The 14039-nt window shown below is 35.2% G+C and overlaps 2 protein-coding genes and 1 long non-coding RNA gene across 4 annotated transcripts; all 3 read right to left on the bottom strand.

Moving 5' to 3' along the window:
• Positions 1-1728: 1728 nt before the first annotated feature.
• LOC113737885 (cullin-1-like) lies at positions 1729-4302 on the bottom strand. Its single transcript, XM_027265027.2, has 9 exons — positions 4163-4302; positions 3914-4013; positions 3610-3795; positions 3443-3490; positions 3137-3340; positions 2982-3059; positions 2505-2600; positions 1960-2040; positions 1729-1794 (listed from the first exon to the last, which is right to left on the bottom strand). Exons 1-9 carry the CDS (start codon positions 4300-4302, stop codon positions 1729-1731), a joined length of 999 nt encoding a protein of 332 aa, XP_027120828.2.
• A 5441-nt stretch (positions 4303-9743) lies between these two features.
• Positions 9744-11448, bottom strand: LOC140038598 (uncharacterized). 2 transcript variants are annotated; one of them, XR_011842176.1, is made up of 3 exons: positions 11090-11448; positions 10773-10884; positions 9744-10372 (listed from the first exon to the last, which is right to left on the bottom strand). It is a non-coding gene; the product is annotated as an uncharacterized lncRNA (long non-coding RNA). The 2 variants fall into 2 exon arrangements; XR_011842175.1 differs by having other exon boundaries at positions 9744-10884.
• A 571-nt stretch (positions 11449-12019) lies between these two features.
• Positions 12020-13427, bottom strand: LOC113737884 (nuclear transcription factor Y subunit B-1-like). The gene is made up of 3 exons (XM_027265026.2): positions 13088-13427; positions 12562-12658; positions 12020-12128 (listed from the first exon to the last, which is right to left on the bottom strand). Exons 1-3 carry the CDS (start codon positions 13425-13427, stop codon positions 12020-12022), a joined length of 546 nt encoding a protein of 181 aa, XP_027120827.2.
• Between the last annotated feature and the right edge of the window lie 612 nt (positions 13428-14039).

The following is a 14039-nucleotide window of genomic DNA, read 5'->3' as shown; positions in this document are numbered from 1 at the left end:
AAGATGTTAACAAATTTGGAGATTTGATGGTAAGTTAAATTATTTTGTTTTAAAAAGGTGTGGGCATTAGATTTGAAATTTGGGGTATAATTAGTTGTAAATAGAATTTTGATTTTTGGCAAAATGAATTTCTTGAAAATTTCTATAGTCATAATGGTGCCTTCCCTTCTTTTAAACTTGATTAATCCCATCCATGCTTAAATCTCCCCTTAAGGATTTTTTTCAAAGCCATAATGTGGCTCATGTAGTGAGAGTTGAGCCATTTATATGAAACCAAATCATGGCATCCCATGTTGAGAATTATGCAAACACAATGGCAGTTGATTTTGAGTTTGACTGAAGGATGGAACGCATCTCCAGAGTTGAACATATGTTTTGGAAGAAGCAATTTTATGTGTATGATGATGATGGAATTGCTTGGGTTTAGAATTTGGAATTAGACTAATTATCAGGTTAGTTTGTTAGTATAGTAGGTTTAGTTGAAATATGAAAGAAAACAATTAGCAAAATAATTTTTGTTTTATTTTTGTACAAAAAGGGTAATTTAGGATTTTTGATAAAAAATACAACCTTTTGGACCTATATTGTTATATAAACAGTAAAAGCACGGAAGGTAAGTGTAATTTAATAAACTTGAGAAGAGGTCTCTATAATTATTAGAAGCCTCAGGGAGGGTTCTAAAATTATCCTTTTTTTTCTTTTTCCTTCGGAGGCTGGAAGAGAGGGGTGGTGGGGTCACCAGGATGTCATAGCCTAAGCGATGTCACATCAGGACCAAGCACCGGGTAAGCGTTTCATTTTAATGCTCAAACCGTTTAAAATGCTGATGTCCTATCTCTACTTGGCTTTATTTTTTTTGCTCTTTTTTTTAAGCATTGTTTTTTTTACTCTTTAACCTTAACTCAAACCAACTTTTATGTGAGCTCAACATGCTTTTCCATAAGCTGAATTTAAATCCAACTCAAAATACTAGTATTAAGAAACGGTTAAACCTTATCCAGACCTAATTTGATGGACCAATTTTTTTAAAAAAAATTATTACCAATAAAAAAAAAGTTAAGTTAAGTGAAGTTAAGTTCCTATAAGTTACACTCTCAATTGCAAGTTAATTAATTCCATTTTTTCTCAACACATCTAAATAATGCATCTAAGGAGGATTTCAAGCCGTTTGTTAATAACGCTTGGTATCTTGCCCTAACTTTCCTAAATGATGCCAACATTTTGTATCTCAATGTACGGGTGTTTTTAAGAACCCTTTAGACAAATCTTACATTCAATCCTTATATTTTGAAAAACAATGCAGACTGCGGACACCTTAGCGTAATGTAAGTTGAAACCAACACCCTTTGGCTTGTTGGTCACCACCAAGACTTTAAATTTTGGTAGAGCGAGAGATCAAGAGTTCAAATATGACCTCCTATTAATTGCCACAACACGTGGTTTTCTCAAAAAATTAATACGATGGTGGTTCAGTCTCTATCAGTTTCTCGTTTTTCCAGTTGGGCCTCCTCCCTTAGATTAGGTTAGAGTAATGTAATATAGATAAAAAGTGACGATGACAAAAAAAAGAAAAAGAAAGTAGGCATAATGTAAGTTGCCAATCTTTTGTTTTAGAAGAACTAAAATAAGTTAACTACATAAAACCAAAATCCTTCTTGAATTCTTGAAAAATATCGCACAGACTAACATCCATCCTGAATTCCTACGCATTACAAAATAAATCTTTTACTAATTGTTTGCAGCATCTTGATGATCAGCTTCATCATCCAAAGCTGGACCGCCATCCACAGCATGCTGTATTAAAGAAACCAAAGCACAGAATTAATTAGCACATGAGATTGTCTGCCTATTAATATACTACTCTCAAAAGAATGATGCTTCCGTTAAGGTATTGGTCCTTCTTCTATTCTATTGACTTAATTATTATTAAAGTATAGCATGTCGAAGAGGACTACGAACCTGCAAGACCTTATTGGCAGCAGCTTCCAGGTCTGGAGGTATATTGGAGAAAAGCAAGTACGTCTTTGACAAATCTTGCCCCTGACATATAGTTCATTTAAGGTACACAAATTAATTCAGTAAATCAATTCCAATTAAAGAAATACTAACAGGGAACCCTCCAAATATGATACTCCCTCCGTCCCACTTTGATAGTCCTGATTATTTTTTCACACAGTTTAAGAAAAAGTAGTTAACTTTGTTGGAACAATCAATTTAGGTAGTTATTTTCCTAAAATACCCTCACATTAATTAGAGTACAACTTTATTGTAGCTTGAATTGATGGTAAAAAAAAGAATAAACTTTCATTAAATTGGGTAGGTATATAGTAACAACAACTTACATTGAATAAGGGTATTTTAGGAAAATTAAAATGTAACTACATTCTTCAATTTGAAAGTGGACTATAATTTGGGACAGACGAAAAAGGAAAACATGACTATCAAAGTGGGGAGGAGGAATAAATAATAACAATAACATATATGTAAATGTGAATAATTATTACCTTGTCGTCCCTAAACAATAATGCCTTGGATCCAGAGTGATGTTTCTGATCAGGTGGTTGGGTGGCATACGCAGTCAACAGCTCATGTTGCACCCTCTGCATGTAGGATGGGCCAGAGATATGTCACGATGAAAAAATGAGACATCCAACAAGTGACTAAAAATAGCTATATATTTCTACCGCCCTGTAGCTATTATCAACATCCATTACAAAAGCCCAAAGATGAATGAGCATAATAATTGCCTCGCAGCTCGTTTGGTCACGACAGCCCCTTGAAAGTCGTTGTCCAACTCCCCTACCAGGGATCGAGTCCCAGCGGTTACCGTGTTCGGAGGGAAGGGACCTCTCCTTCCGGGCCGGAGTCGGATTAGTCGGGCCCCGTAAGGATTGACCCGGACACCCACTCCGTCAAAAAAAAAAAAAGAAGAAAAAAGAATGAGCATAATAATTGTTTTCAGAAGAATAGCAAAAACAAACCTCAAGCAACTTCTTTTCGCTGCTTAAATGGAGATAATGGTAGACCCTGTCCTTTTCTTGCTTTAAACTTTCCTCAGCCTAGAAATGATAGACCGATGTCAATCAAACAACCAAAAAAAAAAAAAAAAAATCTCTGCTAACAAAATTATGCTTACTCTGAGCAAATAATCTGTGCTAGAGGCTTCAGAAATCCAGGTAGACGCCTTCTGATGATAATATAGTGCAGTGTTGTTGAGCATTTCAGCTTCAAAGTCGTTCTCGTATAAATCTATTTTCCCATTACCGAGCTCGACAAAAACATTTACGACATCTTTCACTAGTGCTCGATCAATCTGCTCTCCCTCTCGCTCCTTGTCAATCTGCAGGTAGGTAAATGAGAGGTATAATTTGTTAGCCGGAATTAAACCACAACAAAAGGAATTTGGCCTCACTCACAATATGAGATAGTGAGAAAAACATACCAGAGACATAACAGCGTCTCTAACTTTTTTATAAAATTCTGCATGCACCTGCGAGCGACAATATGTAGATAGTCATAGAGACCCTTTTACTTCTAGCTACAGGAAAATATACACAAGTAACTGCACAAAATTTGCCATCATGCAGCATATATATGATGATAAATTACCAGATCTCTAAAGCAAATTAATCCAACTTCACTCAGTGATGGAAGTGACTTCCGGATAATGTAATACCGATCAATATATCGGAATAACCGACTCATCCATTTGATCATGATTTTATGGTTAGACCAGCTTTCGACCAACCCTCTTAACAAGAATTCCCCATCCTTCTCTCGAAGTGAAGGCAATACCTGAATCAAAAACAACCGACGGTTAATATTCAATACAAAACAAGGCATTGGATTTACGGTACTGATCATGGTTTCCATAATGTTTTGTCAACGTCAAATTGCCTTAGAAAATTGTTACCGTGGATGTGATGTACTCTTCAAAAGACTCTCCATACTTGGCGTAGAGCAGATTGGCATAGCAATTCGGAGGATTTTGAGTACACATGTCCACAATTGCTCTGGATATATATATATATATATATAGAATAAATAATGAACATGTAAGAATATTCAGTAAATGTGATCTTTAATTGACAAATTTAATTTACCGAAAATCAAGAAAAAATTTCATCCGAGAGGGTTGAAAAAAAGGAAGCATATATATTACGTATAAAGCTTGATGTAGTCCTCTGCACCGATGAACTGCTTCTCGGGGTTTTCAGTTTTAAGGAAGTTCTTAACCTTGGTAATTCCTTCCTGTATCAAGTTCCACCCCTCCTCAAATTCAACAATCTTTTCCTTCGCCATGATGATACTATGGCTATCTTAAACCTTGTATCGAAGAACCTGCAATTGTTCAAAAGTTATACATTATGTGAAACAAGTTCAAGCCATCAAAAGTTCATGGCAAAAAAGCACTTCTTTTCTCATATCCCACGTCCACTCCTAATAGGGCAAACCAGCCAAAAAAAAAAAAGAAAAAACCCTTGCAAAATCTTGTGCAAAGCGTCAAAATTTCTTGTCACATACGACTATTGAAGGTTTTTTTTTTTTTTTTAATATTCAAAAACATAAAAGATACTAATAGTTTATGAACAAGACGATCTTCAAATTTAAGCGCAAATCACTACAAAATTACACAATAAGCATCAACAACAAAAATTCGATAAGAAATTATCTAGCAAGTCTCAATCAACAATACGAACAATAACCATATCAAAACTAATAATGAACGATGACATGCTATCTATGTTGTGAGTATTGAATCTACACAGACTTGCGAAATTAGGTTATTGAAAATACCAAAAGTATATGCGAAAGGAGGAGGACTCAGAAAAGAAGACCCTCTCGACTTCTGAATTTTCCTCTCGTGTATGATAATGAACGCTTTAAGTAAACTACAAAACTATGAAAATAGGAATGCAACTGTATATGGAAACTACCAAATATATATTAAGTCTAACTATTTTAAGATTATCATTCGGTAAGACCTACAGAATAGGTAACCACCATATTTGCATTGCCGACATCAAGGATGTTCTATTCGCGTAATGCAAATTCCTTAATCACGTATCTTAGGATTGGCGTTTTGAGTATTTTTGCCATGCATATCCCTTTGTATTGTTCCACTAATAGTTCTAAGTCAATGTGTATTAGTACGTAGTGAATTAAAAACTTCTCAATGAAACAAACATTTGAATGTATACGAGCAGGTTTACAGTGATGGAATATATATAAGATTTACAACGTTTTGCAGAAGCCCTTTACTTTTCCTTTTAATCCTCCCACCTTTTTTCAATATTCCTAGCTATCAGGCACAAGATTCAAATTATAAACTTAACAGCGAAAAGCACTTGAAGATCCCTCATTCCTCTAACTACTGAGTTGACTCTAGTGGTCAAAAGTTGAAACACTGTTTTGAATGTGTGTCCTTATTCACATATTTTAAAATTTTTTTAAACAGGTGTTCAATGAGTAATTATTAATATATCTAAATTATACTTGTCATTTTTTGCTCTATCCAATAATGCTTCAATTTTATTTTTTATGAAAAATTTCAATGGATGTCTAATGACCCCCCCCCCCCCCCCCCCCCCGGGTCAACATAGCATTCAACTTACTGTGATAATTATTACCCTCTTTTATATTGATACACTTTTCTAATTAACTTTATCACATCTTAACAAGTGACTTTGTTAGACAAACCTTTTATCTTTTTTAGGTTCAATTGTTCTTAGGCATAATTTTACGGTTAATGATTATATCCATTGTGAACATATATATTATTGAGTCGTTAAAAAAATAAAGATTGGGAAGTTAAGGTACGTTCGGAAGTTGTGACATCAAGACAAAGGCAAACAGTTCTACCACTTTCTTTTAAAAAGAGGAAGAATTTCGGAAAGATCGATGTATACTACTTCAAGAAATTGGAAAATGGCGAACTCGAAGTACAATGCAAGGAAATATATGATCTCATGTACGTACCATTATGCTGCTATTACCAGCGAACAAAAAACATCAGAGAATCAAAGTATTACAATCTCCTTATTCGAAAAGGGGGAAAAAACAAACACTCCCTAAGGTTAAAAAATGGTCAAAGAGTTTGAGACAGTCAAGCACTAAATTCCTTCTTGCTCTGTTGACCTCATGCGGCCTGCAGAGGGCATCAAGAGACAAAAGAAATCCAAGGATCAATAAGACTGGTAAAACCGTGTTATGATGCTAATTGGGGTCGAAGGTGAAATTGCTTTTCAAGTAGTTGCAACATAGAACCATATTTTTTATGACTTGCTAGCTAGTTGCTTGCAGCATCCTCTGCTTGATCAACTAAAGCCGTTTTTTCAGCAATTCACCTTAAAAAAATCCAAAAAAAAAAAGAGATAAATATATAGTTACTTGATTTACTGCTATACAACTTCAATCAAATAAGCAACAGATGAGGTTTTGCATTTTACGCATATGCAGAAAGTACGTTTTTTTGTCTCCAAGTAATGCACGGCATCCAGAGTGATCTTTCTGAGGTAGATGAGTAGCGTATATAGTTTAGGCTTTGTAACTTTGTATTTTCTGCAACAAAGGAAAGGCAAATTAGTCATAAAGAAAACCACAACCTTATACATGCAGAAACGACTGAATTTCGTCGGTTAATTGATAGGGCCAAGGCAAACCTCGATCAACTTTCTTTCGTTAGTCGTGAGAGGCCCTGGCCTTTTCTAGCTCTAAAGATGGCTTAGCCTAACGATCGAGATGATCGGCAACAAGATAAGAGCCATGGAGATTAGGGAAGGCTTACACAATTTTAAGCCAAGACAAGCAAATTAAGAAAAGGGTAAATTTTTCAAATTACTTTCGGCAAATAATCAGGACAGAGTCTTCTGAAATCCAGTTGGATGCCTTTGTAGAACAATAAGCTGCAGTATCGAAGAGCATCGTTGCTTCAAAATCCTTCTTATATAATAAGAGGGATTATTATTATAATTATAATTATTATATCAGCATCTTTTTCTCAAGAAAGTAATAATTCAAAAGGAAGCTGCATACGTAGTTCATCAATATCAAGGAATGGTTATTCTTTTACGTAATGAATTACTACATAATGTGACTCTCATAAATTTTCTGAAATTTCATGTAACAGTAGAATCCTAATTACTAGACACCTAACAGCATAATTGCTACGATCTTATATATATATAGTTCTTAAATTTGTTCCCTAGTGTTTTGGATTTATATATATATAGTCAAGAACCCCGTAGACAAACCCACATAGAAGTTGATAAATTTTTTTTTTTTAATTAAGAGACCATATTCATGACCCCACACTTTTGCGGAAAAACTAATTAGTTAATAACATTACACTGCACATTTCTCATCTTTGAGGCGTTGAATTCAAGCTGGCGTATGACCAAATTCAGCCTTGCAGCTTAAAATCCAAACAAGCAAATAGCCCAGTCGTAATTTAATTTTTTCCACTTTTCATGCCCAAACAAGTACCTATATAGTTTTTCTAAATAATTTGATTTGCTGTGACTGATTCCATGAGCAGGCCCAAGCTTTCTGGGGTCAATTCAAAAGAAAATAAGAGCCGGGCTGGCTTTTTCAGAAAGTGCATGTTTTGGTCATCGATGCTATTCAGATTAAATTCATCCCTACCAAACAGTTCCTCGTGCTTCTTATGTGTGTAATATCCATGACCCATGAACTGTGAAGATCATTATGACAAACTTTTGATCATAATTAAGGACGAAATAAACCATCTCAGTACCAAGACTTTTCCATTATTAAACATGATGATCCAAGTAAACAGTGGAAATTCATTTATCATACCAAAATTTATCATGTTCAACATGAAATAGTCAGTATAGAAGCGTTTTCTTACAGCAATAATTTCATTCTTCTTTTTTTTTTTTTCCATAAGGAACAGTGTAAAAAAACTCAAAAGATGGGCAAGTGAAGGTATTCCTTTATTCTTAATTACTTCTCTATTGCGTGTGTAAACGGTCGTATCTGCATAGAAACATCAAATAAGATACACGAAAACAAGAAATGTACACGCACAACTAATTAAAGTACTGTTATTATATATATGCATAGTGAGACTTGGGGCATTGGACGTGCATGGCAGCAAATGAGGAGACTCAGGTGGTCTAAACTGAATCTAAAAGTTTATTCCTACTTCTTTTTACTTTTTTCGGAAGTTTTCTTTTGCATATCAAATCTCACACTTTGCAAGACTTATGGAATGGGGAGACACAGGTGGTCTGTACTGAACCTAAATTTTTTTTTTTCCTATTTCGTTTTACTGGTTCTGAAGTTTTTCTTTTGCATAGGAAATCTCACACTTTGCCCCAAGAATTAAGCTTTGACCATTTCTTTTCCATAAGCTTTTTAACCATGTGCAACTGATTCCATTCTGTTATGTGTACTGTTTTACTTAATTTTCAGATAATTTACCAAAGTAATTTTTTTTATGTTTATTTAAAAAGAAGAGATATATACTCATTTGACTGTGTTTTAGGGTTTTGTTTATTGATCCATGCACGTAGTCCTCGCGAGCGTACACGCACGAAAGGGTAGACTTACTCAATTAGGTACATATATGTCGTATATATTTTGGTCATAGTTCGTATAACGTAGAAAATTTCTTTTCATTAATTTGACGTGCATGGAAACTCGACAAACGAAAATCAGCTTGGGTAGAATGAAACATAAATTAAATCTCTGCAGTTTTTTTTTTCTTGCAATTTTAAACACACCAAATAAGCATTTCTATAAGAGAAGTGACGTTTCATCATGATCATTTCTTATATATATGATTACATTTTGAACTTGACTTAGATGACTAAGATATATAAGTACTGGATAATGTGCTAATAATTAAGCATCAGCTTTATTTATTTATCTATTTATTTTAATTTACTTCTTTTGCTGTGTGAAAAGGAGCTAGATGGCTGTTGACAATTTTCTACTCTATGATATATATATATATATTGTCCTTTGTTTTACATCTTTTAATCTGATACGTACTTTGCTTAGTCAAGTCAAGGGTTGATACACTATAGAAACTTGGAGCTATATATATAAAATCAGGTTTGTTTTTTTTCTTTTTTAATGCTATATATGTTAATGCTTGTTTCTACATGGACATAATACTTATGTCTGCTTGGATTAGTGAACCTATTTCTCGTAGATTATGGAGAACACCATAGACATAGAGTCTATGCAAGTGGCTCGGTGTTGCACAAATCAAGACGAGATTGTAGAAATTTTACCGCTCATCCTCTTCGCCAATACAGGAAAAGTTGCCTTAGAATTAAGCTTATAGTAGAGGATCAAGAACCGGACGAAGCTAATGCATATAAAGAAATGAGAATGAACATTTTGCCCGTAAAACACTCGCGACGTCATTGCATGTGACTTCCACATTCTTCTCCACTAATTGCTTCAGTATTAGCAAAGTAAGTGCGGATTATAATCATCTTTATCCACTCAATCCGTGCTCTGGAAGAGCTAGCAGGCTTAAAATACTTGTTCATGGATGTACTTCCGTACAGAGGTACTATATAATTTATTTTGCCTGCTTTGGGACCTCTCAAGTGCTGCATGTTCACCATGTTGAAGACCTAGTCTACACTAGGTTTATTGTTTGTCCGTAACTAATGAGGTTGGATAATTCTTAATTTTTTTTTTTTTTGGTAAATTCAATTGTGTGATTTCATCAAAGAAGCATATTGTAGCTAGCACCATATTCATACTCTCATAAACTACTATATAAGATAATCCATGAACAGTAATTTTCTGACATATTAAGTTGCAGCAAAAGTAAACTGAACTAAAAATTACTACATCACTTAGTAAAGCTAGCTAATCCTATTCCTGCACGTTCACCTTCCTATTTGCCTCAACAAGTGGAATCAGAAACGTAAAAAAAAAAAAAATCATGCTAGAATGAGAAAGAACATGTACTACAGTAGTTGGTGAAAAGATCATTAGCTTAAGCCAGAACTACTGGTATGTTTATGTAATATATCTTTAAACTTAAATGGCATAAAGCATCATGTAAGTGATCAGGTAAAGGTCGTGATTTCAGATAAGTTGAACTCCCATACCTTGTCTGCAATTGGAAGTAAAATTTCTTTCAAATGTCTATAGACTTCTGCAATGTGATGAAAACGCTTTGTGGGCACAACCAAGTGCAGTCTGCAGGGTGAAGCACGGCATGGCAGCATGACGCCAAGCAAACTTCCTGATTGACTTATCATGGTTCTTATATTACAATTATTTCCAGAAAATTTTTTTTAAGCGCGAGTGCTGGTTAATGTTGCTACATCAAACTTCTTTATTTGCAGGTATTTTATCCTGGATCCGGTGCTAAAACCATCTATGAGAATCAACACCAAGAAATGTTAGTTAATGACTAAAGAAAGGATTCAAGCATTCAACATAAGCTATTTTCGTTGCACTGCCATATTCGTGCTTGTACTCTGACAGAAAGCCACTAAATTGTTTTTCTTCTGAGGCAATGCATCTAAATATTGACCGGGAAACCAGAATGAAGACACACATCACCTATGATCTTCATTTTATGAAAAACGGTTCATCATCTTTTCCTTCTCGATCTTTTCATTTTTTTTTCCTGAGATTAAACGTATTTGTTGCATAGTTAACTTAGAAACTAATACAAGGTGCATTTTCCCTGCATTTTTGAGGATTTTCTATCATATATGGCAGCAACATCTAAGTCAAATAAAGATGAGTTCTTAAGATGGATATGTTCTTACAGTAGGATTGGAATATTGGAACAGCGCACAAGGCGGTCGGCGGCTATAGCTCTACTATTCATCATCTACGCGGTAAACAGCCTGAACTTGGATCCCTTTCTTGCAAGAAAACCTGTATAACAAATGAAAACACCACAAGTTTTGTTTATAAGTAGGATGATTAATTTTTGAGGAGGGATAAAACAAGTGCATGGTTACAAGTTCAAGCGCTTGTGTTTTGTGAGTATCAAACTACCAGTGGTACGAGTCGTGGTAATATATATATATATATATATATATATATATATGATTCTCCTACTGAAAAACAGGAATTTCACCTAGATTTTGGACCCAAAGAAAAAAGAAAGGAGATCAGATCCCAGATGACTATAAAGTCATGATTCGTCAAGTGGCTGAAAGAAGAAGAAGACTGGAATAATCATAGACGCTTAATTCTAATATGGTAGCTTCAAATGAGGCTCTGAATATGGTCCAACTGCACTTGTTCTCTTGTTTAGTGTTCCGATATTTTCTAAAAGTCAATGCAGGTAATTCAAGAGTTACTCCCTCTACTCATTTTCTGTCTTCGACATCTAAAATTTCACCTTGCCCTGTCTTGGATATTAAAGATTTGACACTGGACTTTTTAGCGCACACTTCGCACTTCCATCATGTATGTGTTGATTCGCTAACATAATCTTTTTGACCACTTAAGTTGACCAAATTGGTAGTTGGATTTTAAAACATAAAATCACATCCCCATTAATCTTCTGAATTTCTTGTGTACAGATGCATGGATTGAACACAAACCCCTGATTGCCAAAGCCTGCATTATCTATAACTTGTATATATCATGCATAGACCAAAGAAGGAACGTAATTATTCCATTTCACCTACTCCCAATAAAGAAGAGAACTTGTTCATGCTTCAATTTGGATTTCTAGCTAGATACCTTCTGCTGTGCCTCCCTTCATGGAGAATATTCTATTTTAAAAGACCAGATTACCAAATAATACGGATTTGAGGTTGATTGGACGTTGTTCACTGGGCATTTGATTTTGCCTCCCAAATTGTCTGTTATTGTTGGAAGTACTATCTTTAATTAGCCGGGAATCTAATGAACACAAACCTCAAACGGTACGATACTTGTAAAAAATGATAAAACTAACATATCCCACTGAGAATCCAAGAAACCCTAACCTATAAACCCACCCACCCCCACCCCCCTCAAGTCCCAAAAATATGAGAATGGCAAAAAGCAAATATGCCTAAGATCTAATAGCTTTCTCAATGACAAAAATTTGCTGTGCATATTCAAATTTGCATTTGTGACTGGCTCCAGGAAGCATTAATCTCTTATCATGACAGGCGCCTAAGCTGATTTTTAACCATTGGGTCAACATCCACAATCAGATAAACAGAATATTAATTTGGAGTTTGAAAATTTTTTTAAAGATGAATCTAGACCATGACCTTATCCTGTAAAAAAAGGGAGAAGAGATCAGGATGTTACGTACCAAATAAATTAAAGGACCTGATGTCAACAAGTAGTTTAAGAATCCTTGGGTAGCCAGAGGGGGTCCAATCGTCATTTATCAATAGCAAAACGTATGATCTAATACCAGAGAGAAATCATGTACTAGTTGCTAACTTTTGTCGAAATATTTAGTCTTGGTAAAGGGAAAATCTCATTCATGTTATAAACATGCATGTACTCCATTAATCTGGAGGAGGGTCAACAAATTTCAATTATGTTGTCAATACAAATAAAATCTCGAATCAAATGGAGGGAAAAAAGTCCCTTACTGACCTGAATCGAGCTGTTTCACTCTTGTCTGAGCTGCATCGAAATTTTGGACTTCCCAGCTTTTTTACAAGGCAGCCGAAAGGCAGTAAAAGCAATATTCCTGTCAAACCGAGAAGCTAATTGATAATAATGTATTCTATTTATGAGAAAACTTCAAAGGTGCAAATTCATTTGCTCAAGTTTCTTCTACAAAATTTCACTCAAGAAACTGCTTTTTCATCACTGTAAATCGAAGCTAACACATTCACGAGCTCAGACAACGAGCAGAGTTTATGTAAGAAAAGACGGCTTACGAAAACCATAAAACTGTTTCCTCAAAGATTCTCATATTAAAACCTAACAATAAGATCTGAAAATGTCGATGTTTCTTCAAATTTGTCTCGATGAAGCCATAAATAGGACTTCAAGTAGAGCTATTAATTCCTCCTATATGAGGGTTCGGCTTGGTTTCTTGGTTGAACGATATTGCTCCTATATGAAGATGGCTCTTCCATTTCTTCAGCACTGTTGCTAACTTTATCTTGATTACCTGATCTATCACCTTCAAGCTCTCTATACCTATCCAAGTACCTCTTCAGAGGTCCTGCATAGTCATCAAAGCCTAGCGTTCCTAAAGCCCAGCAAATATCATCTCCATTCACGGTTTTCCTTCTCTCCTTCCGGCACTTCTCAGATGCTTCACTAGTCACGAAGCCAATGAACTCTGAAACACATTCTTGCATTGTTTCCTTAGCTTCCTTTGAGATTTTGGCGTTTGGTGGCAAAATTTGCTTCATGATTCGGCCAACGTTGGCGATTGGCAACAACCGGTCTTGTTCTTTGATGCCCCCTTCCTCACTTGAGGCACTAGCTCCCAGGTTATCAACCATATCTGCAGGAGAAACTAATGAACCCTCTGTTTTTCGGGTCAAAGCGCTAGTACATATATACAAGGCAAAGAGTTAGGATACAAAGTACAAACCTTGTGTGCAGGAACATGGATCTAAACTTTGTCACTTACAACTGTTCAAAACAATTTCATGCTTATACAGTCATACGTAAAATATACACGACAAATGATGGGCATGAGAGACATACAATCAATCTCAACCGTTTAAAATATTTTAGCTAAGCGTGCAGCTAAGCTGCACTTAATCACCATTCTCCAAATCAACTTTAGGTTTTTTTTAGCTTAAAAAAAAAAAAACTTTAGGTTTTTATATCCTTGAAAATTATTGTGTTCGTACGGGATTTGCACAATAGTTTTTTTCAGCCTACCATATATGCATGCATATGTCTCTACATGAAAGCAGGTATGTCATGGCACATGTGTCTTTTGAGGTCCAATATGGCAATTGGGCATGTGGCAGTGCCGACCAGGTCGGCATCAATCGTGGGGTCTTAACCAAATTTATTGGAGAACTCTGTAAAGAAATCCCATGTTTTTTGGGTTCATCTTCAAGTACAGTAATCTATGCTGGCACAGCAAGGTTAATGTACTA

Source organism: Coffea arabica, chromosome 3e, assembly GCF_036785885.1.
Source record: "Coffea arabica cultivar ET-39 chromosome 3e, Coffea Arabica ET-39 HiFi, whole genome shotgun sequence".
In the NCBI taxonomy this organism is placed as follows: domain Eukaryota; kingdom Viridiplantae; phylum Streptophyta; class Magnoliopsida; order Gentianales; family Rubiaceae; genus Coffea; species Coffea arabica.
This window is presented reverse-complemented; position numbering and strand designations above follow the sequence as displayed.